General features: G+C 37.6%; 1 protein-coding gene across 4 annotated transcripts in view; it reads right to left on the bottom strand.

The window, feature by feature from the left end:
- The window catches only part of LNPK (lunapark, ER junction formation factor), a 93,395-nt gene that overhangs the window by 29,137 nt on the left and 37,629 nt on the right, over nt 1-26,629 (bottom strand). For 3 of the 4 annotated variants that reach the window (XM_012133180.5, XM_004004567.6, XM_042243694.2), the window contains exons 7-8: nt 24,661-24,744; nt 24,530-24,581 (exon numbers count right to left, since the gene is read on the bottom strand). In XM_012133180.5, coding sequence (XP_011988570.2) covers nt 24,530-24,581; nt 24,661-24,744 — 136 coding nt within the window. Of the gene's footprint in view, nt 1-9,204; nt 9,393-24,529; nt 24,582-24,660; nt 24,745-26,629 lie in introns of all 4 variants that reach the window. The other variant, XM_042243695.2, reaches the window with a different exon arrangement.

Here is a 26,629-nt window from a genome sequence, read left to right as displayed (position 1 = left end):
AACACCAAAAACAAACAAAAAGGCTGTTGTTTCTAAAACACAAAGCCTCCAGTGGCTTTCCATGTTGCATATAAAATAAAGTCCCAAGCTCTGTAATGTTGCATACAAAATCTTTCATAATTATCCCTTTGTTGCTGCTGTTATTCAGTCCCTAAGTTGTGTCTGACTCTTTGTGATCCCATGGACTGCAGCATGCCAGGCTTCCCTATCCTTCACCATCTCCTGGAGTTTGCTCAAACTCATGTCCATTAAGTTAGTGATGCCATCCAACCATTTCATCCTCTGTCATCCCATTCTCCTCCTGCCTTCAATCTTTCCCAGCATCAGGGTCTTTCCAATGAGTCAGCTCTTCTCATCAGGTGGCCAAAGTACTGGAGCTTCAGCTTCAGTATCAGTCCTTCCAATGAATACTCAGGGTTGACTTCCTTTAGGATTGACTGGCTTGATCTCCCTGCAGTCCAAGGGACTTTCAAAAGAGTCTTCTCCAACACCGCATTCAAAAGCATCAATTGTGCGGTAGCTTGTACAACCTGTTTTTATTCCAATTCCAAAGAAGGGCAATGCCAAAGAATGTTCAAGCTACTGCACAACTGCACTCCTTTCACATGCTAGCAAGGTAATACTCAAAATCCTTCAAGCTAGACTTCAACAGTACATGAACTTAGAACTTTCAGATGTACCAGCTAGATTTAGAAAAGGCAGAAGAACCAGAGACCAAATTGCTAACATTCATTAGATCATAGAGAAAGCAAGGGAATTCCAGAAAAACATCTACTTCTGCCTCATTAACTATGCTAAAGCCTTTGTGTTGATAACAGCAAACTGGAAAATTCTGAAAGAGATGGGAATTCCAGACCACCCTACCTGCCTCCTGAGAAACCTCTATGCAGGTCAAGAAGCAACTGGACATGGAACAATGGATTGGTTCAAAATCAGGAAAGGAGTATGTCAAGGCTGTATATTGCCACCCTGCTTATTTAACTTACATACAGAGTGAAAGTGAAAGTGTTAGTTGCTCAGTTCAGTTCAGTTGCTCAGTCGTGTCCGACTCTTTGCGACCCCATGAATCGCAGCACACCAGGCCTTCCTGTCCATCACCAACTCCCAGAGTTCACTCAGACTCATATCCATCAAGTCTGTGATCCCATCCAGCCATCTCATCCTCTGTCGTCCCCTTCTCCTCCTGTCCCCAATCCCTCCCATCATCAGAGTCTTTTCCAATGAGTCAACTCTTCGTATCAGGTGGCCAAAGTCCTGGAGTTTCAGCTTTAGCATCATTCCTTCCAAAAGAACACCCAGGGCTGATCTCCTTTAGAATGGACTGGTTGGATCTCCTTGCAGTCCAAGGGACTCTCAAGTTGCTCAGTCATGTCCTATTTGTTGCCTGCTACATTGAGAATTTCAGCCTAATTTCAGGAGACCATACAAAAAAGCTTTCTTTTTCAAACATTTTCAAATATTATTTTCTAATAGTACATAGGACATGTCAACATTTAGTTGAGTTCACTTTTTTGTTGCTCTGCTTTTTAAAGAACTATAAAGCAAAATATACTTTCAATTGATCTAAACATTTACTTTTCTTCATCACCTTGATAATTTATTTCTAGTTCTCTCTTATCTCTCAATGTTAAACAGTCTGCACCTTGCGGTTTGTCAAGGTCTCATTTGGTTAGTCACATTTTTTATAACATTCAAACAAAATTTATGAGTTTTTTTTAAAAAAAGTTTCCTTTTATTTCCTTTAACAACACATTTATTAAGCAACCACAATGAGTAAGGCACTTCAGAATGGGATTCAGAGTTGCGTATAAAAGTGGCAAGCAAAGGTAACACAAAATTACAAATTACAATAACTCAAGGTAAATGCCACAAAAAAAAGAACTAATAAGGTACTACGGAGGGTTCAGGAAGGAGGATATTAAACTCAGGAATGGGCTGAAGAAAGGTTTTGTGGTAATGGTGGCATTTAAGACAAACGCTGAAAGATGAATGGGGGTAGAAATGCCTTTTGGAGAAGGAAATGGCAACCCATTCCAGTGTTCTTGCCTGGAGAATCCCAGGGACGGGGAGCCTGGTGGGCTGCTGACTATGGGGTCACACAGAGTCAGACACAACTGAAGTGACTTAGCAGCAGCAGCAGCAGAAATGCCTTTGTTACCTGTATTAAGGTATATGTGGCATTTTTAAAATAAACGTCCAAAATTATTTGAGTTGCCTCCATTAAAATGGAAGAAAGAGAATATCTATGTCTCCTCCCTTGAATCTGTACTACTGCTGTTTGACCAAGAGAATATAAGTTCTAGTTTTCAAAACTACTTTTCTGTCTCTTGGGCAGCTTGCTCCTAGAATCCAGCCACCATATTAGGAAAGTCCAAGTGGCTCCACTAAAGAGATCCATGCGGAGAGGAACCAATGGCCAGCACCAACTTGTCAGTCATGTGAGCAGGCCATCCTGGTAGTAGTTCCTCCATCCACAATCAGGTAGTTCCAAACCCATGTTGGGTAGAGATGAGATATTTCTACCAAACTCTGCCAAAACTGTAAATTCATGAGCAAAACAAATGAATGTTGTTTTCCGTTCAGTTCAGTCACTCAGTCATCTCCGACTCTTTGCGACCCTATGAACCGCAGTACACCAGGCCTCCCTGTCCACTGCCAACTCCCGGATTTCACCCAAACCCATGTCCATTGTGTAAGCCACTAAGTTGTGGAGTGGCTTGTAATACAATAAATAAAAGCACAGCTATAACATGTAAGAACGCCCAAAAAAGTGAATTTGCTATTTTATGTCTTCCCAGATTTTCTTAATCAAATGCACATCCCCTGAAACATCAAAATATGAAATATCATTATGTTTACTTACAAAAGCAAAAAAGATTAATGATTTCTACTTTAATCTTCCATATATGCCATGGAACACAAGTGAGTAAACTATAAAAACCTACTTAAATAAGTTGTAATCCATTTGCCAGAACCATTAAATTTTTTTTCAAAACTTTTTGATTTCAAACTTAGCTGTGGCACAATTTTGACTTTTGACTGACCTTCCTTTTACTAACTTCACTAGTAGAGATGCAGGGTTATATATAAAGGTAAAAGAGAATGTATGAGTGCCTTCCTTTTAAAACAAATATAAGAGGATCTGTTAAGGGTTTATTTTCAGCTATCAGATGACATCCTCCAAAAATCTTATCAGCCTTCCTACTTCAGTCATTCACTGTTATGGTCATAACCTAGTTCTAGAACCTTGCCATTAAAGATAACTGAACTCCACTCAAGTTCAAGCACCCCACTCTCAAATCACACTTACATTTCCTACTTCCTTCCTCTATGACTCTTTCAATTCCAAGGGGATCTCAGTTCAGTTCAGTCGCTCAGTCGTGACAGACACTTTTCGACCCCATGGACTGCAGCACGCCAGGCTTCCCCGTCCATCACCAATTTTTGGAGTTTACTCAAACTCATCATTGAGTCTGTGATGCCATACAATCATCTCCATCTCTGTCATCCCCTTCTCCTCCCACCTTCAATCTTTCCAAGCATCAGGGTCTTTTCAAATGAGTCAGTTCTTCGCATCAGGTGGCCGAAGTATTGGAGTTTCAGCTTTAGCATCAGTCCTTCCAGTGAATATTCAGGACTGATTTTTCAGGATTGATTGGTTAGATCTCCTTGCAGTCCAACAGACTCTCAAGAGTCTTCTCAAACACCAGTTCAAAAGCATCAATTCTTCAGTGCTCAGCTTTCTTTATAGTCCAACTCTCACATCCATACATGACTACTGGAAAAACCAGAACCTTGACAAGATGGACCTTTGTTGGCACAGTGATTTCTCTGCTTTTTAATATGCTGTCTAGGTTGGTCATAACTTTTCTTCCAAGGAGCAAGAGTCTTTTAATTTTATGGGTGCAGTCACAATCTGCAGTGATTTTGGAGCCCAAGAAAATAAAGTCAGCCATTGTTTCCACTGTTTCTCCATGAAAGTGCCATGAAGTGATGGAACCGGATGCCATGATCTTAGTTTTCTAAATGTTGAGCTTTACGACAACTTTTTCACTCTCCTTTTTCACTTTCATCAGGAGGCTCTTTAGTTCTTCTTTGTTTTCTGCCATAAGGGTGGTGTCATCTGCATAGCTGAGATTATTTATATTCCTCCCGGGCAATCTTGATTCCAGCTTGTGCTTCTTCCAGCCCAGCGTTTCTCATGATGTACTCTGCATAGAAGCTAAATAAGCAGGGTGACAACATACAGCCTTGACATACTTCCTTTCCCAATTTGGAATCAGTCTGTTGTTCCATGTCTTGTTCTAACTGTTGCTTCCTGACCTGCATACAGATTTCTCAGGAAGCAGATCAGGTGGTCTGGTGTTCCCATCTCTTCCAGAATAAGGGGATCTATAATCCATTAATCATTAAAGAGGTCAGCAAACTTTTTTTTGGTAAAAGATCATATAGTAAATATTTAAGATTTTGTAGATCACATATGTATTTCTGTTGCATATTCTTAATTCTGCATTTTGGGGGTTTTATTGGAACACTTTTTTTTTTTTTTTTTTTGGTGTATGGCATGGGGATCTTAGTTCCTTTCCTCAACCAGGGATTAAATCCACACACCCTGCACTGGGAGCACGGAGTCTTAACCACTCAATGGCCAGGGAAGTCCCTTGGAACACTTTAAAATATGTAACTCTAAGCTCAAGCACCACAGAAAACAGACCTTCGCCCAGATTTACAGACTGAAGACTGCAAATCCCTGTATTATTAATAATACTACCAATACCTTTTGACTGTCCATCATCCCCCTGTTATATAATTTCCTTTATGATCATCTCAGATTCAATAATACATCACTATAATTACCTCCTTGCAAACAACTTCATCTCCTTGCCCTTTGATAATCCATTCCACTAAACCCCAACCCTACTCAAAATCAACTCTCTGCCTACTCCAAGCCTGCACTCATACAGCTAAACTCAACTGGAAAACATTCAGACAACTATGCTTTAAATACATAACTATTAACTTTAAGTGGACATAAATGCCCCCTAGTATTCCTACATTCTGAAAATTATTTTATTCGTTCTCTTCAGGTCCCTCAACAACATTTTCCTCATCCTCACTCTCATTAAGAAAATAAACACAATCAGAAAACAATTCGAATCACCTACCTATAATTGCCTAAGTTCTCTGTCTGCCTTGCTAATACAGATGACGTGAGCACACTCCTATCAAGAGCCAACTCCACACTTGTACACTAAATCCCATTCCTTCTTGTCTCCTCATGGATGGTTCTCCAACTGTCGCACTCTCTCCATCATCAATCATCTATGTCTTCTAGGCCATTCCCAGTAGCACATAAACATGCTATCATTTCTTTCACACATCATGCTCACCCATACATATACATACATACAAAATGCTCCAGCTACCCATGTTTTTCAAGTCTCTTTACTCAAAAGAATTGTCTCTTCTCATTGTTTACAACTTCTCTACTCCCTTTCTTAAATCTACTCTAATGAATCCATTCCTCCACCAAAACTATTCTTTTCAAGGTCATCAAGCTCCTCAAAATTGCTAAAATCAATGGCTAATTCTAGACCCTCAACTTATTTGGCAGTGGTTATTTATCACAAATGATCACTACCTTGAAACTCTTCAATTAGTGTTTAGGACACCACATACTTTTGGGTTTCCTATCTCATTGAACATTTCTCAGTTTCTTTTTCTGGTTCTTCTTCATTACTCCAAATATCTCAATGTTAGAGTACCCAAGGGTGATCTTGGTCCCTTCTCTTCTTTCTCCACATTTACATCCTTGATAACCTCATCTAGTTTCATGGTTTTAATACAATCCACAAACTGATGACACCCAAATCTGTACCTCTAATACAGATAATTCCTGTTTGCCAGACTTGTATTCAACTACTTCCTTAGAATCCCCACTTGGACATCTGTCTAACAGGCATCTCAAAGATACATATCCAAAATCAAACCCTGTTCTTCATCACCTCATCTGAACCCCCATTCAAAAAGTGCTTCTTTTGTAATTTCTACCATCTCAGTGGGGCTTCCCTTGTAGCTCAGTTGGTAAAGAATCTGCCTGCAGTGCAGGAGACCTGGGTTCGATCCCTGGGTCAGGAAGATCCCCTGGAGAAGGAAATGGCAACCCACTCCAGTATCCTTGCCTAGAAAATCTCATGGACAGAAGAGCCTGATGGGCTGCAGTCCATGGGGTCGCAAAGAGTCAGACATGAATGAGCAGCTAACACACGTGAAAGAGGTGAGGGGATGAGTCATGGCAGATATCTGAGGGAAGTTACATTCCAGACAGAGGGATCATTAAGTGCAAAAATTGAATACAAAGCATGCCTGGATTACTCTAGAAATACCGTGGAGGACAATATGGCTGGAACTGGGTTGAACAATTGGGAGAATAGTAAAAGAGGCAATAAAAGAGGCAGCAAAGGATTGTATCATGTGGGATCTTGTAGAATGCAGACCATTGTAAGAACTTCAGTTTTTAAAAAAGTTTTTTTTGTCTTTTGTTTTGAGCTGAGGATTGACATGATTTTAAATTATATTTTAAAAGAAAGGTGACTGTGTTGGGGCTGCAAAGGAAATAGAAGTGGAGTTGTAGTTACCTTAGGAAAGCACTGATGAGACCTGAACCTTTTAGTAACATAGAAGTGGTTTAAGATTCTGCATATATTTTAAAGTTGGAACCCAAAAGAGCTCCTGATGGACTGGGTATGGTTGGGGTCAGAGACAAAGAAGTCAGAGATAACATCCAGGATTTTGGCCTGAGTAACTGGCAAGGTATTTACTGAGATGGTAAGTAAGTAAGTTAAGTGTTAGTTGCCCAGTTGTGCCCAACTCTTTGCGACCCCATGGACTGCAGCCCACCAGGCTCTTCTGTAGTCCGCCAGGCTTCTCTGTCCATGGGATTCTCTAGGCAATAATACCAGAAGTTTTAGCTTGCCAGTTCCTTCTCCAGGGCATCTTTCTGACCCAGGGATTAAACCCAGGTCTCCCACATTGCTGGCATATTCTTTACCATCTGAGCCACTAGGGAAACCCTCTTTCATAACTTTGATCAAATGTTACCTCCTCAATGTGGCATTCCCTGACAGCCCAATGTAACATTAAAACCCCATTCTCACTCAAGACACTACCTATGCATTATCCTTTTATCATTCTCCTCCAACATTATACAAATAAATTGATAAATAAAATTGTCTACCCCCACCAAATGCACAAAAGGTGATTTTTTTTCTTACTATCTTTTGTTCACTACTATGAACTCAGGGCCTAAAACAATGCCTGGCAGTACATACTCACTAAACATTTATTTTAAAACAAAACAAATTTTGAAAAAATCAGATTAGCACATACAAGTCAAATTTATTCCCCTATACCAATTAAAACCTTAAAAAGAAATTTAATTTTTCACTAGCCCCAAATATCTATATTAATTTATCCTAAAGAAACTACTCTGGAATCCGTACTATGGCAAATTCAGTTTTTCACTAAATCCAAACTTCATTACTTTTTAATCCAGTAAGGATATAAAATTCTTCCATTTCTCAGTCCATTATTTCTATAGAACTAAAATAAATGCTGCACATCTAGTAACCATATCACTCTATTTAATACATATATGTATATATACACATGGGCTCCCCAGGTGGCACAGTTGTAAAGAATCCGCCTGCCAATGCAGGAGATACAAGAGATATGGGTTCAATCCCTGGGTTGAGAGGATCCCTTGGAGTAGAAAATGGCAACCCACTCCAGTATTCTTGCCTGGAAATTTTCATGGACAGAGGAGCCTAGTGGGTTACAGTCAATGAGCTCACAGAGAGCTGAGCAACTGAGCACACACACATATACAAACATATACCTATTTTTTTGTCATTTATATTGGATGGGCCAACATGTTCATTTCCACGAGATATAATGGAAGTTTTTGGCCAACTCAATAACTTCATATCAAATGACAATACTGATTTTCTAACATTAAGTGTTCACTGATTAAAATTCCTTATAAAAAAACGGTCAGGGTCAAACAGTTAAGATTATCAAAACCAAAGAAAAGTCCGAGAAACTGGCACAGCCAAATGAAACCTAATAAACATAACAACTAAATATAATGTGATATCCTGGGTGAGATCCTGGAACAGAGAAAGAACATTAGGGAAAAACTAAGGAAATTATTATAAACCATGGACTTTAGGTTAATAATAGTGAATTATTGGTTCATCAATTTTGTTACTGGTCCATCAATTTTAACAAATGTACTACATTAATGTAAGACATTAATAATAAGGAGAAGGCAGTGCAAAGGTATATGGGAACTCTTTACCAAGCTATTGCTTTGTAAATTTTCTGTAAATCTAAAACTGTTCAAAAAGATTTGACCTACTAAAAAGGGGGAAGAGGGCCTATATCAAGAGTACAGAGTAGGACAGAATGAGCATGCGCTCACCTCCTCCCACAGGCACACCAAAATTACAACTACTTAGAGAGTAACCATCTCTGAGAATGACCAAAAGACAAGAAGAGAAGATTTCCCATAACTAAGATATAAAGAAGCCACAAAAAAGCAGGTAGGAGAGGCGGAGACATAGTCTATTCAGGACCCACCCAACCACCCCAGTGTGGCAACCCACAATGGGGAGGAAAATCACAACTACAGAGGTCCTCCCCAGGGACTGAGAAGTCCAATCCACACATTGGGCTCCCCGGCCCATGAGTCCTGTACCATGATAAGACCCCAAAATGTCTGACTTTGAAAACCAACAGGGCTCACATTTGGGAGAGCCAGAAGGGTGTAGAAAACTGAGACATAGCTCTTTAAAGGTGCAGGAAAAAACACACACAATCCTAAATTAAGTACAAGACAGCAGTGTGAAAGATGCCAGGATCAGACCTATCTGCTGATCTTAAGAAACATTCTGCTGGGACTCCCCCTGAGTACTGAGATGTTGTCAGCAGCCACTTTTGTGATGTCATATTACCTTGATGACACTAGAAGTGGCAGGTGCCATTCTGGAATCCTCTCAAGCTTATTAACACCAGGGGCCTACCTTACCTACCAGTGTGCTAACAGAAATTGCATGGCAGCAAGCCTCAGAGCCAGATGTGAAGAGCCTGCACGGTCCACCAATGTACCCCTAGTAATAACATGAAGCAGGTCATCTTAGTTACCTGGGCCCAGGGACCAGCTCCACATACCAGCAAACCCATATCAGCTGGTCCTGCAACAATAGAAAGGTGCACATAGTCCACAAAGGGTACACCGCTGAAGCATCTTCTGATGGATAGAAGAAAGCATGCACCTGGACACCTCCTACATAAGACCACTTCTCCAAGATCAAGAAATGTAATGGGCCCACCTAACACAAAGAAACAAATACAGAGAATTAGGCCAAATGAGAATGATCCAAATGAAAGAACAAGATACTCTCAGAAAAATGACTAACTGAAATGGAAATAAACCATCTGATAAAGAATTGAAGGTAATAATTATAAAGATGCTCACCAAACTCAGAATAAGAATGGATGCCCACAATGAGAGCTTCAGAGACAGAAAATATGCTTAAAAATCAGAGCTGAAGTTCAATAACCCAAATGGAAAACATACTAGAGGAATCAATGGGAGATAAGATGATACAGAAGAACAGACTGGTTATCTGAAAGACACAGAAGTGGAAACCACCCATGCTGAACAGAAAAAAAGATAAACAACTCAGAAAAATGAGAATAGTTTAAGGCAGGGGTCTCAAACCTTTGGGATCTAATGTCTGATGTGAGGTGGAGTTGATGTAATAATAAAAGAAAGTGTACAGTAAGTGTAATGTGCTTGAATCATCCTGAAACCACCTCTCCTCCCCAGTCCGTGAAAAAATTGTCTTCTGCACCGATCCCAGGGGCCAGAAACACTGGGGACCACTGGTAAGGGATCTGGGGGACAACATCAAGTAAGCGCACTAGCATTCACATTACAGGAATTCCAGGAGGAAGAGAGACAGACAAAAGGCTAGAGAAGTTATTTGAAGAAATAACGGCCTAAAACTTCCCCAGTGTGAGGAAGGAAACAAACATCCAGGTCCTGGAAGAACAGACAGTTCCAAAGAAGATAAACCAATGAAGTCCACACCAAGACACATTATATTTAAAATGTCAAAAGATAAAGAGAAAATCTTAAAAGCAACAGGAGAAAAACAACTAGTTACCCATAAGACTATCAGCTAACTCTTCAGCAGAAACTTGGCAGGTCAGAAGAGAGTGGCAAAATATATTCAAAGTAATGGAGGGAAAAAAAGAAACTTCAATCAAGAAAACTACTCAGCAAGGTTATCATTCAGAATTGAAGGAGAAGTAGAGTTTTACAGACAACAAAAAGCTGGAGGAGATCACTACCATTAAACCAACCTTACAAGAAAAGTTCATACTGTTCATGGGGTTCTCAAGGCAAGACTACTACAGTATTAAGAACCCCATGAACAGTATGAACTTTTCTTGTAAGGTTAGTTTAATGGTAGTGAACTCCTCCAACTTTTTGTTGGTCCACTGAAGAAGGCAATGGCAAACCACTTCAGTTTTCTTGCCTTGAGAACACCATGAGCAGTATGAAAAGGGAAAAGGATAGGACATGGAAAGATGAACTTCCCAGATCAGTAGGTGCCCAATATGCTACTGAAGAAGAGTGGAGAGTAACACCAGAAAGAATGCAGAGACAGAGCCAAAGAGAAAACAACACCCAGTTGTGGATGTCCCTGGTGATGGGAAAAAGTCCAATGCTATAAAGAACAATATTGCATAGGAACCTGGAATGTTAGGTCCATGAATTAAGGTAAATTGAAAGCGGTCAACAGAAGATGGTAAGAGTGAACATCAAAATTTGAGGAATCAGAGAACTAAAACGGACTGGAATGGGAGAATTTAACTCAGATGACCATTATATCTACTACTGTGAGCAAGAATCCCTTAGAAGAAATGAAGTAGGCCTCATAGTCAACAAGAGTCTGAAATGCAGTACTTAGGTGCAATTTCAAAAATGACTAAATGACTATGATCCACCTCCCAGAATACTGGAAATAAAAGCAAAAATAAACAAATGGGATCTAATTAAAATTAAAAGCTTCTGCACAACAAAGGAAAATATAAGCAAGGTGAAAAGACAGCCTTCTGAATGGGAGAAAATAATAGCAAATGAAGCAACTGACAAACAACTAATCTCAAAAATATACAAGCAACTTATGCAGCTCAATTCCAGAAAAATAAATGACCCAATCAAAAAATGGGCCAAAGAACTAAATAGATATTTCTCCAAAGAAGACATACGGATGGCTAACAAACACATGAAAAGATGCTCAACATCACTCATTATTAGAGAAATGCAAATCAAAACCACAATGAGGTACCACTTCACACCAGTCAGAATGGCTGCGATCCAAAAATTTGCAAGCAATAAATGCTGGAGAGGGTGTGGAGAAAAGGGAACCCTCCTACACTGTTGGTGGGAATGCAAACTAGTACAGCCACTATGGAGAACAGTGTAGAGATTCCTTAAAAAATTGCAAATAGAACTACCTTATGACCCAGCAATCCCACTGCTGGGCATACACAGAGGAAACCAGAATTGAAAGAGACACATGTACCCCAATGTTCATCGCAGCACTGTTAATAATAGCCAGGACATGGAAACAACCTAGATGTCCATCAGCAGATGAATGGATAAGAAAGCTGCGGTACATATACACAATGGAGTATTACTCAGCCGTTAAAAAGAATTCATTTGAATCAACTCTGATGAGATGGGTGAAACTGGAGCCGATTATACAGAGTGAAGTAAGCCAGAAAGTAAAACACCAATACAGTATACTAACACATATATATGGAATTTAGAAAGATGGCAATGACGACCCTGTATGCAAGACAGCAAAAAAGACACAGATGTGTATAACGGACTTTTGGACTCAGAGGGAGAGGGAGAGGGTGGGATGATTTGGGAGAATGGCATTCTAACATGTATACTATCATGTAAGAATCGAATCGCCAGTCTATGTCTGACGCAGGATACAGCATGCTTGGGGCTGGTGCATGGGGATGACCCAGAGAGATGTTATGGGGAGGGAGGTAGGAGGGGGGTTCATGTTTGGGAACGCATGTAAGAATTAAAGATTTTAAAATTAAAAAAAAAAAAAAGAAAAAAAATTACTAAATGATCTCTGTTCATTTCCAAGGCAAACCATTCAATATTACAGTAATCCAAGTCTATGCTCCAACCACTAATGCTGAAGAAGCTGAAGTTGAACAGTTCTATGAAGACCTACAAGCCCTTCTAGAACAAACACCGAAAAAAGATGTCTTTTCATTATAGGGGACTGGAATGCAAAAGTAAGAAGACAAGAGATACCTGGAGTAACGGGCAAATTTGGCTTTGCAGTACAAAATGAAGCAGGGCAAAGGGCAACAGAGTTTTGCCAAGAGAACGCACTGGTCTTAGCAAATACCCTCTTCCAACAACACAAGAGAAGGCTCTATACATGTACATCACCAGATGGTCATTACCAAAATCAGACTGATTATATTCTTTGCAACCAAAGATGGTGAAGCTCTATTTGGTCAGCAAAAATGAGACCAGGAGCTGACTGTGGATCAGATCAAGAAGGTATTGCAAAAGTCAGACTGAAACTGAAGAAAGTGGGGAAAACCACTAGACTATTCACTTATGACCTAAATCAAATCCCTTATGACTATACACTGGAAGTAAGAAATAGATTCAAGGGATTAGATCTGATAGACAAAGTCCCTGAAGAACTATGGACAGAGGTTCGTGACACTATATAGGAGGCAGAGACCAAGACCATCCCCAAGAAAAAGAAACTCAAAAAGGCAAAATGGTTGTCTGAGGACGCCTTAAAGTAGCTGAGAAAAGAAGAGAAGCTAAAAGAAAAGAGAAAAGGAAAGATATACACATTTGAAGGCAGAGTTCCAAAGAATAGCAAGGCAAGGTAAGGAAGCCTTCCTCCATGATCAATGCAAAGAAATAGAGGAAAACAATAGAATGGGAATGACTAGAGATCTCTTCAAGAAAATTAGAGTTATCAAGGGAACATTTCATGCAAAGATGGAACTATACAAAAAAAAAAAAAATCCTCATGACCCAGGTAACCAGAATGGTGTGATCATCCACCTAGAGCCAAATATCCTGGAATGCAAAGTCAAGTGGGCCTTAGGAATCATCACTATCAACAAAGCTAGTGGCGGTGATGGAATTCCAGTTGAGCTATTTCAAATCATAAAAGATGATGCTGTGAAAGCGTTGCACTCAATATGCCAGCAAATTTGGAAAACTCATCAGTGGCCACAGGACTGGAAAAGGTCAGTTTTCATTCCCAAAGAAGTGAAAGGAATTTGGCTAGTTTTAATTCCAAAGAAAGGCAATGCCAAAGAATGCTCAAATTACTGCACAATTGCACTGCTCTCGCACGCTAAGCCAAGTAATGATCAGAATTTTCCAAGCCAGAAATTCAACAGTACATGAACCATGAACTTATAGATGTTCAAGCTGGATTCAGAAAAGGCAGAGGAACCAGAGATCAGATTCCCAACATATGCTGGATCATTAAAAGAGCAAGAGGATTCGAGAAAAACATCTACTTCTGCTTTATTGACTACACCAAAGCTTTTGACTGTGTGGATCACAACAAACTGTGGAAAATTCTTAAAGAGATGGGAATACCAGACTACCTTACCTGTCTCCTGAGCAACCTGTATGTAGATCAAGAAGCACCAGTTAGAACCAGACATGGAACAACAGACGGGTTCCAAATAGGGGAAAGAGTACATCAAGGCTGTATATTTTCACCCTGCTTATTTAACTTAGATGCAGAGTACATCATGAGAAATGCCAGGCTGGATGAAGCACAAGCTGGAATCAAGATTTCCAGGAGAAATAGCAATAACCTCAGATACACAGATGACACTACCCTTATGGTAGAAAGCAAAAAACTAAAGAGCCTCTTGATGAACATGAAAGAGGAGAGTGAAAAGTTGGCTTAAAACTCAACATGTAGAAAACTAAGATCACGGCATCTGGTCTTGTCACTTCATGGCAAGCAGATGGGGAAACAACAGAAACAGTGAAAGACTTTATTTTCTTGGGCTCCAAAATCACTGCAGATGGTGACTGTAGCCATGAAATTAAAAGACTCTTGCTCCTTGGAAAAAAAGCTATGACCAACCTAGACAGCATATTAAAAAGCAGAGACATTACTTTTCCAACAAATGTCCATCCAGTCAAAGATATAGTTTTTCCAGTGGTCATGTATGGATGTGAGAGTTGGACAATAAAGAAAGCTGAGTGCCAGAGAATTGATGCTTTTGAACTGTGGTGTTGGATAAGACTCTTGAGAGTCCACTGGACTGCAAGGAGATCCAATCAGTCAATGCTAATGGAAATCAGTCCTAAATATTCACTGGAAGGACTGATGCTGAAGTTGAAACTCCAATACTTTGGCCACCTGATGCAAAGAGCTAACTCATTTGAAAAGACCCTGAGCTGGGAAAGATCAAAAGCAAGAGAAGGGGATGACAGAGGATGAGATAGTTGGATGGCATTACCAACCCAATGGATATGAGTTTGAGCAAGCTCTGGGAGTTTGTGATGGACAGGGAAGCCTGGTGTGCTGCAGTCCATGGAGTTGCAAAGAGTCAGACACGACTGAGTGACTGAACTGACAAGAAAAGTTAAAGCCACTTCTCTAGGAGGAAAAGAAAAAAAAAAAACTAGAAATAAGAAAATTATGAAGGAAAAGTCTCACTTGTAATGGTAAATATATAGTGGAGGAAGTGGATCAGTCACTTATAAAGCTAGTAGAAAGGATGAAAGGCAAGAGTAGTAAAATCATCTTATCTACAATAAGTAGTTAAGGGATACACAAAATTAAAAATATGAAATATGACATCAAAAACATAAAATATGATGTAGGGGGGTAAAAAATAAAAGGCTTTGAGAAGGCATTTGAACTTAAACAAGATCATCACTTAAAACAGACAGCACTATATAATACATATACAGAAACAAATAAAAGTACAAAATACACACATAGAACAAAAAAAGAATCCAAACATAATGCTAAAGACAACTATAAAATCTCAAGAAGAAAGAAACAGAGAAGAACTACAAAAACACCAGAAACAAACAACAAAAAGGCAATAATTATATATAAATGGACAAAAATACTGTAATCAAAAGACAATGGATGGCTGAAGGGATTACAATTGGAAGAAACACAAGCTGGAATCAAGATTGCCAGGAGAAATATCAATAACCTCAGAAATCCAGATGACACCACCCTTATGGCAGAAAGTGAAGAGGAACTAAAAAGCCTCTTGATGAAAGTGAAAGAGGAGAGTGAAAAAGTTGGCCTAAAGCTCAACATTCAGAAAACAAAGATTATGGCATCTGGTCCCATCACATCATGGGAAATAGATGGGGAAACAGTGTCAGATTTATTTTTTGGGGCTCCAAAATCACTGAGGATGATGACTGCAGCCATGAAATTAAAAGATGTTTACTCCTTGGAAGGAAAGTTATGACCAACCTAAATAGTATATTCATAAGCAGAGACATTACTTTGCCGACTAAGGTCGGTCTAGTCAAGGCTATGGTTTTTCCTGTGGTCATGTATGGATGTGAGAGCTGGACTGTGAAGAAGGCTGAGCGCCGAAGAATTGATGCTTTTGAACTGTGGTATTGGAGAAGACTCTTGAGAGTCCCTTGGACTGCAAGGAGATCCAACCAGTCCATTCTAAAGGAGATCAACCCTGGGATTTCTTTGGAAGGAATGATGCTAAAGCTGAAGCTCCAGTACTTTGGCCACCTCATGCGAAGAGTTGACTCATTGAAAAGACTCTGATGCTGGGAGGGACTGGGGGCAGGAGGAGAAGGGGATGACCAAGGATGATATGGCTGGATGGCATCACTGACTCAATGGACAAGAGTCTGAGTGAACTCTGGGAGATGGTGATGGACAGGGAGGCCTGGCGTGCTGCGATTCATGGGGTTGCAAAGAGTCGGACACGACTGAGCGACGGAACTGAACTGAACAGATGGAAAGCAGAGAAATAGAAAAATATAATCCATACAAATGGAAACAAAAAGAAAGCTGGGGCAACAATACTTACATGAGAAAAAAACAGACTTTAAAGTAAAAATTTTAACATGAAACAAAGGGCATTACACAAGGATAAATGGATGAATCTAACAAGTCATATCACTTGTAAATATCTATGTGACCAACATAAAAGCATCTAAAAATATAAAGCAAATACAAAACGGACATAAAGGGAGAGACAATAATACAATAATAGTAGGGAACTTTAATGCCCCATTTATATCAATAGATAGATTAGCCAGAGAAAAATCAATTTAAAACACTGGCCTTACGTGACACATTTTACCAGAAAGACTTTATAAATACACTAAACATTCCATCCAAAAGCAGCAGAATACATTCTTTTCAACTGCACATCGAACATTCTCCAAGACAGATCACATGCTTGGCCACAAAACAAGTCCCAGTAAATTAAGAAGACTGAAATTATATCAAGCATCTTTTCTGACCACAACAACATAAGACTAGAAAACAATTACAAGAAAAAAATGGAAAAATACAAACACACGGAGGCTAAGCAATATGCTACTAAACAACAAACTGGTCAACAAAGAAACCAAAGGGGAAATTAAAAAATACCTTGAGATAAACAAAAACAGACATACAACATATCAAATCTATGGAGCACAGCAAAAGCAGTTCTAACAGCTAAGTTTACAATGATACAAGCCTACTTAAGAAATAAGAAAAACCTCAAGTAAACCATTTAACATTACATCTAAAGAAACTAGGGGAAAAAAGAATAAACAAAACCCCAAAGTTAGCAGAAGGAAGAAACTAAAAAAGATCAGAGTAGAAATAAATGAAACAGAAACTAAAAAATAATAAAGATCAGTGAAACTAAAAACTGATTCTTTGAAAAGATAAACAAAATTGATAAAACTTTAGCCAGACTCATCAAGAAAAAGAGACAGGACCCAAATGAATAAAATCAGAAATAAAAGAAGTTACAATCAACACACCGAAATATCACAGAAAGAATCATAAAAGATTACTATGAATAATTATAAGCCAATAAAATGCACAAAGGCTTCCCTGGTGGCTCAGTTGGTAAAGATTCCACCTGCAATGCAGGAGACCACCTGGAATGTAGAAGACCCGGGTTCATTCCCTAGGTTGGGAATATGCCCTAGAGAAGGAAATGGCAACCCACTCCAGTATTCTTGCTTGGAAAATCCCATGAATAGAGGAGCATGGCAAACTACAGTTCATAGGGTTATAAGAGTCAGACACAACTTAGCAACTAACCCACCACCACACCACAAAATGCACAAAGCAGGAAAAATGGATGAACTCCCAGAAACATACACTCCCCCAAGAGTGAATCATAAAGAAATAGCAAACATGAACAGACTACAGTTATCAGTAGTGAAACTGAATTGGTAATCAAACAAAAACCCCAACAGAAGTCCAGGACCAAATGGCTTCACAGAAGAATTCTAGCAAACATTTAAAGGAGAGTAAATACCTATCCTCAAACTATCCCCAAAAAAGAAGGATCACTCCCAAATTCATTCCAACAGTGCTCCCTTTACCCTTATACCAAAATCAGATAAAAACACTATAAAAATATTATAAGCCAATACTCCTGGATAAACAAAGATGCAAACATCTTCAATAAAATACTAGCAAACCAAATTGAACAATACATTAAAAGGATCACACACCACAATCAAGTGGGGTTTATCCCAAGGATGCAAGGATGGTTCAATATCCAAAAATCAATTAATGTTATACACCATGTTAACAAGACAAAAGATAAAAATCATGATTATCTCAATATATATAGAAAAAGCATTTGACAAAATCCAACATCCATTTATGATAAAAACTCTCAACAAAATGGGTATGGTGGAAATATACCTCAATATAATAAAGTCCATATATGACACTCTGCTTATTTAACTTACATGCAGAGTAAGTAGTACATCATGAGAAATTCTGGGCTGGATGAAGCACAAACTGGAATCAAGACTGCCGGGAGAAATATCAAAAACCTCAGATATGCAGATGACATCATCCTTATGCCAGAAAGCGAAGGAGAACTAAAGAGCCTCTTGATGAATGTAAAAGAGGAGAGTGAAAAAGTTAGCTTAAAACTCAACATTCAGAAAACTAACATCATGGTCTGGTCCCATCACTTCATGGCAAATAGATGGGGAAATAGTGGAAACAGTGACGACTTAATTTGGGGGGGCTTCAAAATCACTGCAGATAGTGACTGCAACCATGAAATTAAAAGACTCTTGCTCCTTGGAAGAAAAGTTATGACCAACCTACACAGCATATTAAAAAGCAGAAACATTACTTTGCCAACAAAGGTCCACCTAGTCAAAGCTCTGATTTTTACAGTAGTCATGTAGGGATGTGAGAGTAGGACTGTAAAGAAAGCTGAGTGCTGGAGAATTGATGCTTTTGAACTGTGGTGTTGGAGAAGACTCTTGAGAGTCCGTTGTACTGCAAGGAGATACAACCAGTCAATCCTAAAGGAAATCAGTCCTGCTATTCATTGGAAGGACTGATGTTGAAGCTGAAATGCCAATACTTTGGCCACCTGATGTGAAGAGCTGACTCATTGAAGAAGACCCTGATGCCGGGAAAGATTGAAGGCGGGAGGAAAAGGGAATGACAGGGGATGAGATGGCTGGATGGCATCACTGACTCAATGGACATGAGTTTGAGTAAACTCTGGGAATTGGTGATGGACAGGGAGGCCTGGCATGCTGCAGCCCATGAGGTCGCAAAGAGTCGGACACGACTGAGCGACTGAACTGATGACAAACCCACAGCTAAGACTCAGCAGAGAAAGCTGAAACCTTTTCCTCTAAGATCAGGAAAGAGACAAAAATGCCCACTCTCACTACATTTACTCAACATGTATTGCAAGTCCTAGCCACAGCCATCAGACAAGAAAAGGAATCCAAATTGAAAGAGAAGAAATAAAACTGTCACTATTTGCAGAGAACATGATATTAAATATACAAAACCCTAAAGAAACCACAAAAAAACTTTCAAACCAACTTATGAATTCAATAAAGTTGAAGGATACAAATTTAATATATGGAAGTCTATTTCATTTCTATACACTAATAATGTACTATCAGAAAGGAAAAAAATTAAGAAAACAATCACATTTATAATTGCATCAAAAAGAATCAAATAAATAGGAATAAATTTAAGTAAGATATTGTAAGATACTAATCTGAAAACTGTAAGATACTAATGAAAAAAATTGATAATGAAACAAATAAATGGAAAGATATACCATGTTCATGGGTTGGAAGAATTAACACTCAAAATGTCCATACTACAAAAAGCCATCGACAAATTCAATGCAATCTCTATCAAAATACCAATGGCATTTTACACAAAACTAGAAAAAAATAATCCTAAAATTGATATGGAACCACAAAAGACTCCAAATAGGCAAAGAAGAACAAAGACAGAGTTAGCATACTCCCAGAGTTCAAATTATACTACGGGGCTATAATAATCAAAGGGCTTCCCAGATGGCACTTCTAGTAAAGAACCCACCTGCCAATGCAGGAGACATAAGAGACGTGGGTTTGATCCCTGGGTCAGGAAGACCCCTTGGAGGAGGGCATGGCAACCCACACCAGTATTCCTACCTGCAGAATCCCATGGACAGAGGAGCCTGGTTGGCTACAGTCCATGAGGTAGCAAACAGTCGGACACAACTAAAGCAACTTAGCATGCATGCCAATGCAGGAGACACGGGTTCAGTCTCTGGGTTGGGAAGATCTCTTGGAGGAGGAAATGGCAACCCACTCTAGTATTCTTGCCTGGAAAATCCTACAGACAGAAGAGACTGACAGGTTGAAGTCCATGGAGTCACAAAGTGCCAGACACAACAAAATGACTAAGCATGCATGCACACATACTAATCAAAATAGTGCAGTGCTCACAAAAGCAGTCACACAGATCAGTGGAATGGAACAAAGCTCAGGAATAAGCCATGATTATAGTCAATTAATCTATGACAAAGGAGGCAGAAATATCAAGTGGTGAAAGTCTCTTCAATAAATAGCATTGGGAAAATTGGACAGTTAAACACAAAAGAATCAAACTAGACCACTTTCTTTTACCATATTCAAAAATAAACTCAAAATGGATTAAAGACTAAAAATATAAAACCCCTGTAAGAAAACATAGGCAATAAATCCTGACAACAGTATATCTTTTTGTATCTATCTCCTCAGGCAAGCGGAACAAAAGCAAGAATAAACAAACAGGACTAATCAAACTAAAAACTTTTGCATAGAAAAGAAAAATAACAACAAAACAAAAAGGCAACCTTTTTATTGGGAAAAGATATTTGCAAGTGATATATCCAACAAAGGGCTAATATACAAAATATACAAATAATATACATGACTCAATATCAAAAAACCAAGCAATCTGATTAAAAAATGGGCAGAGGAACAGAAGAGACATTTTTCCAAAGATAACACACAGATGACCAACAGAAACATGAAAAGTTGCTTAATGTCACTAATTATCAGGGAAATGCAAATCAAAATCATGCTAAGGTATCACCTCACACGTGTCAAAATGGCTATTACCAAAAAGACAACAAATAAAAAAGTGTTGGCAAAGAGAAAAAGGAACCCTCACATGTTGGTGGGATAAATTGGTACAGCCACTATAGAAAACAGTATGAAGGTTGCTCAAATAATAAAAAGAACTACCAGAAGATCCTGCAATTCCACACCTGGGTTTCTACTTGAAGAAAACAAAAATACTAATTTGAAAAGATATATGCACACCTATGTTCACTGCAATATTATGTCAAATAGCAAGATATGGAAGCAAACTAAGTGTCCACCCATAGATAAATAAAGAAAATATGGTATACATTTATGTATACAATGGACGACTGCTCAGCCATGCAACAACATGAATGGACCTATGGGTTATTCTGGTAAGTGAAGTAAGTCAGGCAAAAAAAGGTAAAAACCAGATGATTTCACTTATACGTCATACCTATAAACCAAAACAAACAAACAAAACAGAAACAGACTCAGATACAGAGAACAAACTGGTAGTTGCCAGAGAAATGAGGAGTTGGCAAATGGTCAAAATAGGTGAAAGAGATTAAAAGGTACAAACAATAATAAATAAGTCACATAATAAATAAGTTTTGAGGATATAATATAATGTAAAGCATGAAGAATATAGTCAATAATAGTATAATAACTTTGTATGGTGACAGATGGTTGCTATACTTTCCAAGGAGAGCATTTTTTAATGCATATAAATGTTGAATCACTATGTTGTACACCTGAAACCAATACTGTATGTCAACTATACTTCAATAATTTTAAAAAAAATAAATACAAGAGATAAAAAGGTGGGTGGGTAGGAGGCTGGCAGTCAGGTTAGTATTATATCAGTAAGTACTATATTCCTTTCAGTGCTAAACCTAAACAAATCAAAAAATACTATTCACAAATTTCATAGTAAATCTTAGTATAAGATACATCGTGTTAAGTCACTTCAGTCATGTTCAACTCTTTTGACACTATGGACTACAGCCCACCAGGCTTCTCTATCCATGGGATTCTCCAGGCAAGAATACTGCAGTGAGTTGCCACGCCCTCCTCCAGGGGATTCTCCCAACCCAAGGACTGAACCCACATCTCTTACAGCTCCTGCACTGGCATGCAGGTTCTTTACCACTAGCGCCTCCTGGGAAGCCCATAATATGTATCATTTACACCTAAATAATAAAAAATGAGAGAAAGCTACCTATTATACATGAATCTAAGTTCTGGTTTAGTAAACATTAAAGAAAGGTAGTAAAATAAAGACACCCCAATTAGATTCAGTTTGGAGAGCAGATCTGCTCAAGGGCCACATAATGTACATACAAACACCCTTTAGTAGTTTTTCCCCTTTCCTATTATATAAGCTCAGAAATAGGTGAAAGAAACAAAAGTGAAAAAAAGGAGGAGGGAAGAGAAAAGAGTAACAGGGAGGGAGGGAGGAAGGGAGGAAAAGAGGAAGGGAGGAAGGGACTAACAATGGTTTAAAAGCAAAGAAATAAAGACAAGTTTAAACTCACAGAAACACAGAACTTAAACATAAATAAAATGTATGATTAAGTCACCTATCAAAAGAATAGTAACAAGATCAAATTAACATGAAAACTATAATTCTCAATAAGGGGAATAAAGTTGAGATACAGTTTATAATTTTTTTTTAAATAGGGGAAAAAATTCCAAATAGTAATTAATATCTACAGACCTGGAAAAGTTATGAATACTAGAATAGTGTACCCCAGAAAAAATACTTTAAAAAATAGATTATAAGCTTCTTAAGGTCAAAAGCCATACTATATTCATCTCTTTATTCCCCCTGGTGTCTACACATAAGAGTTATTTAATACAACTTTTTAACTGAACAATTCATCTGTATTATAGCTAAATGTTAATTTTCCCTAAAAGAATGCCCAAAAGTAGTGCTTCAGGAATCCAAATCAGAGAGATCAGAGATGGTTTTTCTATAGTTACAATATGACATTAGAAGAAAAAAAGTTTGAGTTTCAAAAGTTTCTAAGGAAAGATAAGTTCAGATTCTTAAATGAATTAACACTGCCTAATTATTAATAAATGCTTAAGAAAGTCATACATCTGTTCTTTTACAATGAGAGAAAATAGATTTCAAGTAACAGCATCAGCTTTCTGCAAAATATCACATTTTAAAAATATATTCATGAAGGTTATTTCAAAAGTATCTTTGTAAAGTTAGTAACAGTTATATAAAAAAGTATAGAAACCTGGCCTGCAGGCCACAATATTTTTTATAATTACTAGTAAGAAGTATAAATTGTAAAAAAATTTAAACTGATTATGAAAGTAGGTGTTACACTGCAAATAATTTTCTTTTCTTCGGCCATGCGATGAAGCTTGCTGGATCTTAGTTCCCCAGCCAGGGACTGAACCCATACCCTCTGCAGTGGAAGTGCAGAGTCCTAACCACTGGACCACCAGGGAATTCCCTAAAATTAATTTATTTTAATCATCTTTAAATTTTAACATAACTTTTGATAAACTTCTATATTCATCAGAAGAACAGGCTAATATTTCTATTAACCAGAATTCTACTTATGAAAGATGGCAGAGATGAGATTCTTTCCACATACCTCCACCAATTAGAATACCTAAAACTATTATGGCTTATTAATACTCCTGGTCACTGTGGTAATTAATAAAAGTACTGACTTCTCAAAGTTCTAAATATCACCCTAACTTTATAAACCAGGCTCCAATTCTGATGATTTATAAGAGTAGAAATTAAATACAATATATTCTGTATTGCAACAAAAGCCTTACAAACCACAGGCATACCTCATTCTACGGTGCTTCGCTTTATTGTGCTTTACGTATACTGAGTTCTTTTTTTCTTTTTACAAAATAAACTATACAAATTGAAGGTTTATGGCAACTCTGCATTATCAGATGATGATTAGCATTTTTTAGCAACAAAGTATTTTTTAATTAAGGGATATATATTTTTTTCTTGACATATTGCTATGGCACACTTAACAGACTACAGTATGGTATAAACATAACTTTAATATATACCAGGAAACCAAAAAATTCATGTGACTCACTTTATTATGATATTTACTCTTGGGGGTGGTCTGGAACCAAACCTGCAATATCTCTGAGGTATGCCTATGTATTATTATATTCTAGAGACAAGAACAAAAAGGGAAGCCAGTGCAACCTCAAAAATATCTTTTCACACACTAGTCATGGGAATTCTTTATATAATCACTTAATAACATTTTTTAAATTACATATATTTCATGATATAATAGTAATGGTTTCACTAGTAATCTGGCAATATAACCTCAAAAAGCAAGAGTTAACGCTATTATATAGCAGTAATTCAATATTCTTCTCATTTCTAAATTATTTTCCTCTTCCTAACTAAAACTGTTTTTTAGAAGAAACTAAAATTTGACAAAAATCTTCATTTAATTTCCTCAAAATAAATCAGAAAGATGTAGGAATTTTCATAATAGCAGATATTCCAGGAGGCTCTTATTTAAAGGGGGGAAATTACAAAATATTGGTGAAATCATTTAAATTTCAAAAGACCATAACCAATTATATATTTAATCTCAACAGATAACATCTTTAATGAAAATGAAATAAACTTACTGCCATCTACTTTAAGTCATATCCCAAATAACCAAATACAAATTAATATAAAAGCATTTTATATTTTTTCACACCTCTATCACACTTTTGAACTCACTTGGGTAAACAGGGATCTTTCCAACAGCAGCAGCAGTTTCTACAAAGTTTATTTACCTTGTCCAGGTCTTGGAGTTACAGTTGCTCCAGCAGATGGTGGCTCAAACTCCTATCAAATACAGTAATGTTATTACAGTGTCCTACTACAATGGGCAATTTATAATAAAATGGTGATATCACAGCCTTACCTTTGCTTTCTTTGAATCTGGATCAAACCTTTCAAGAATTAATTTAGCTGTTTTATAAGTTTCTTTTTCCATGACTTCTTCAAGCTGCAAACAAAAATTTTCACAAATTGTCACATTTTAAAACACTCATACACTACATATTTTTATAAGTCCTATTCAAAAAGTATTCAAGTACAAGGCTTAAAATAAATAGCACATAATATATCCAGATAGCACAAAGACTTCCTACATTCAAATAATAAAATTCAGAATTTAAAATGGCTTCTAACCTCTAATATGCTACTTGTATTTAACAGCTTTACTACAAGGAAATACCAAATATTGCTAATTGTTTACATATAATGAGGAGAATAATTACATGCACCAACTTCAATAATGGAATGTGCAAAAATCTATCAGCCATCATTATTGGAAGTTATTAGACATGACAAGCAAATGACAGGCAATTCCTCAGATTTATTTCCTCATAGCACTTAATGCTATTAATTTAAAGAAGGTCGTTAGCCAAGAGCTTTACAAAATAAAATCTCTGTGCCAATTAACTGCTGTCAGCATCGATTTTAGATTATTTATTAGCAGAAGCAATTAGCTTGCTGCAAAATTCAGTGAAAACTCAGCAACTGGGAGAACAGCCATGCTCTCTCATGGAATTTGCTCAAATGACTTTAAAAGGTGAAGCTCTCCCTTTTTTACTCTGATTCAAACAACTTTAGAGGTAAAAAACAGAACACAGTAAGAATTTAAGTAAAAATTTTACTGAGTTCTATGCTCACACTAGTGACTATAATTAAAGCACTTCATTATTATAGCATTTTATTTACAATGCACTCAAGTCATTTTATGGCTTAATATGTGGGTTTAATTTCAAAAGTAATCACTAGTAAAGCATCATTTTAGCAGTTAAAGCCCAATATCAGAAAAAGCTTTACTTTAATATAAGACAGTCATAATTATGACAGACAGCTAATATACAGAATGAAAATGCTTTTGCAAAACTTGGAAGAGGAACTTTTCCTTTTCAGTTACCACTGACAGCCACTTAGATCCATTAAATGTCATGATTATTACAAAGGGCATTTATTTTAAAATGCAAAGCAGAGCACATTTACCAAGTTAAACTATAACTAAAATATGCTGCCACAATAGTAGTTAATAGATTTCTCATTAAAAACTCAATATAATATTTAAGAAGTAAAAGTGCTTAGATGAATGATTTATTAATCTCGGTTTAGTGAAACTAAAATATATTTCTAATAATTTCAAAATTATTATAAAGTCTTAAAACAAGCACATCTAAAATTCTGATGTAAAGAAATGTAACATTACTTCTTTAGGGTTGGGGAAAAACTGGGAATGGGGACAGAAGGCAAGATATGATCTATCCCCAAATGAACATAATCTACATGAAATAGCAAAGAACTGAATCCCTGACCTCTACAAATTAATTTTTGATAGTCCAGACCACTGTTATAACAACTGAATTATATGTAATAATGAAAGTGGTTTATATGTACACAATACCACAGCTACAATACTATATGTGATAAATGATCACTTAAAATATTGCTTGTACAACTAAGGAACCCATCTGTAGGCTTTTATTCTACTTTGTACTCAGTCACTCAGTCATGTCCAATTCTTTGGGACCCCATGTACTGCAGCCTGCCAGGCTCCTCTGTCCATGGGATTCTCCAGCAAGAGTACTGGAGTGGGTTGCCATTTCCTCCTCCAGGGGATCTTCCTCACCAGGGATAGAATTTGCATCTCCAGCATCTCCTGCACTGGCAGGTGGGTTCTTTACCACTACGACCACCTAGGAAGCCTCTTTATCCTACTCCAAATTGCATAAATTTTAAAAGCTACATGGGTCTAGTGGCTGATTTGGACAACACAATTCTAGAGTAAGACTACAGCTAGGTTTAAAAAGAAGATTAGATACAACTGTGATCTTTAAAACAATACTCGAAAC

This window comes from Ovis aries, chromosome 2, assembly GCF_016772045.2.
Source record: "Ovis aries strain OAR_USU_Benz2616 breed Rambouillet chromosome 2, ARS-UI_Ramb_v3.0, whole genome shotgun sequence".
NCBI lineage: Eukaryota > Metazoa > Chordata > Mammalia > Artiodactyla > Bovidae > Ovis > Ovis aries.
The sequence above is the reverse complement of the archived record's forward strand: the minus strand, read 5'-3'. Positions and strand labels throughout refer to the sequence as shown.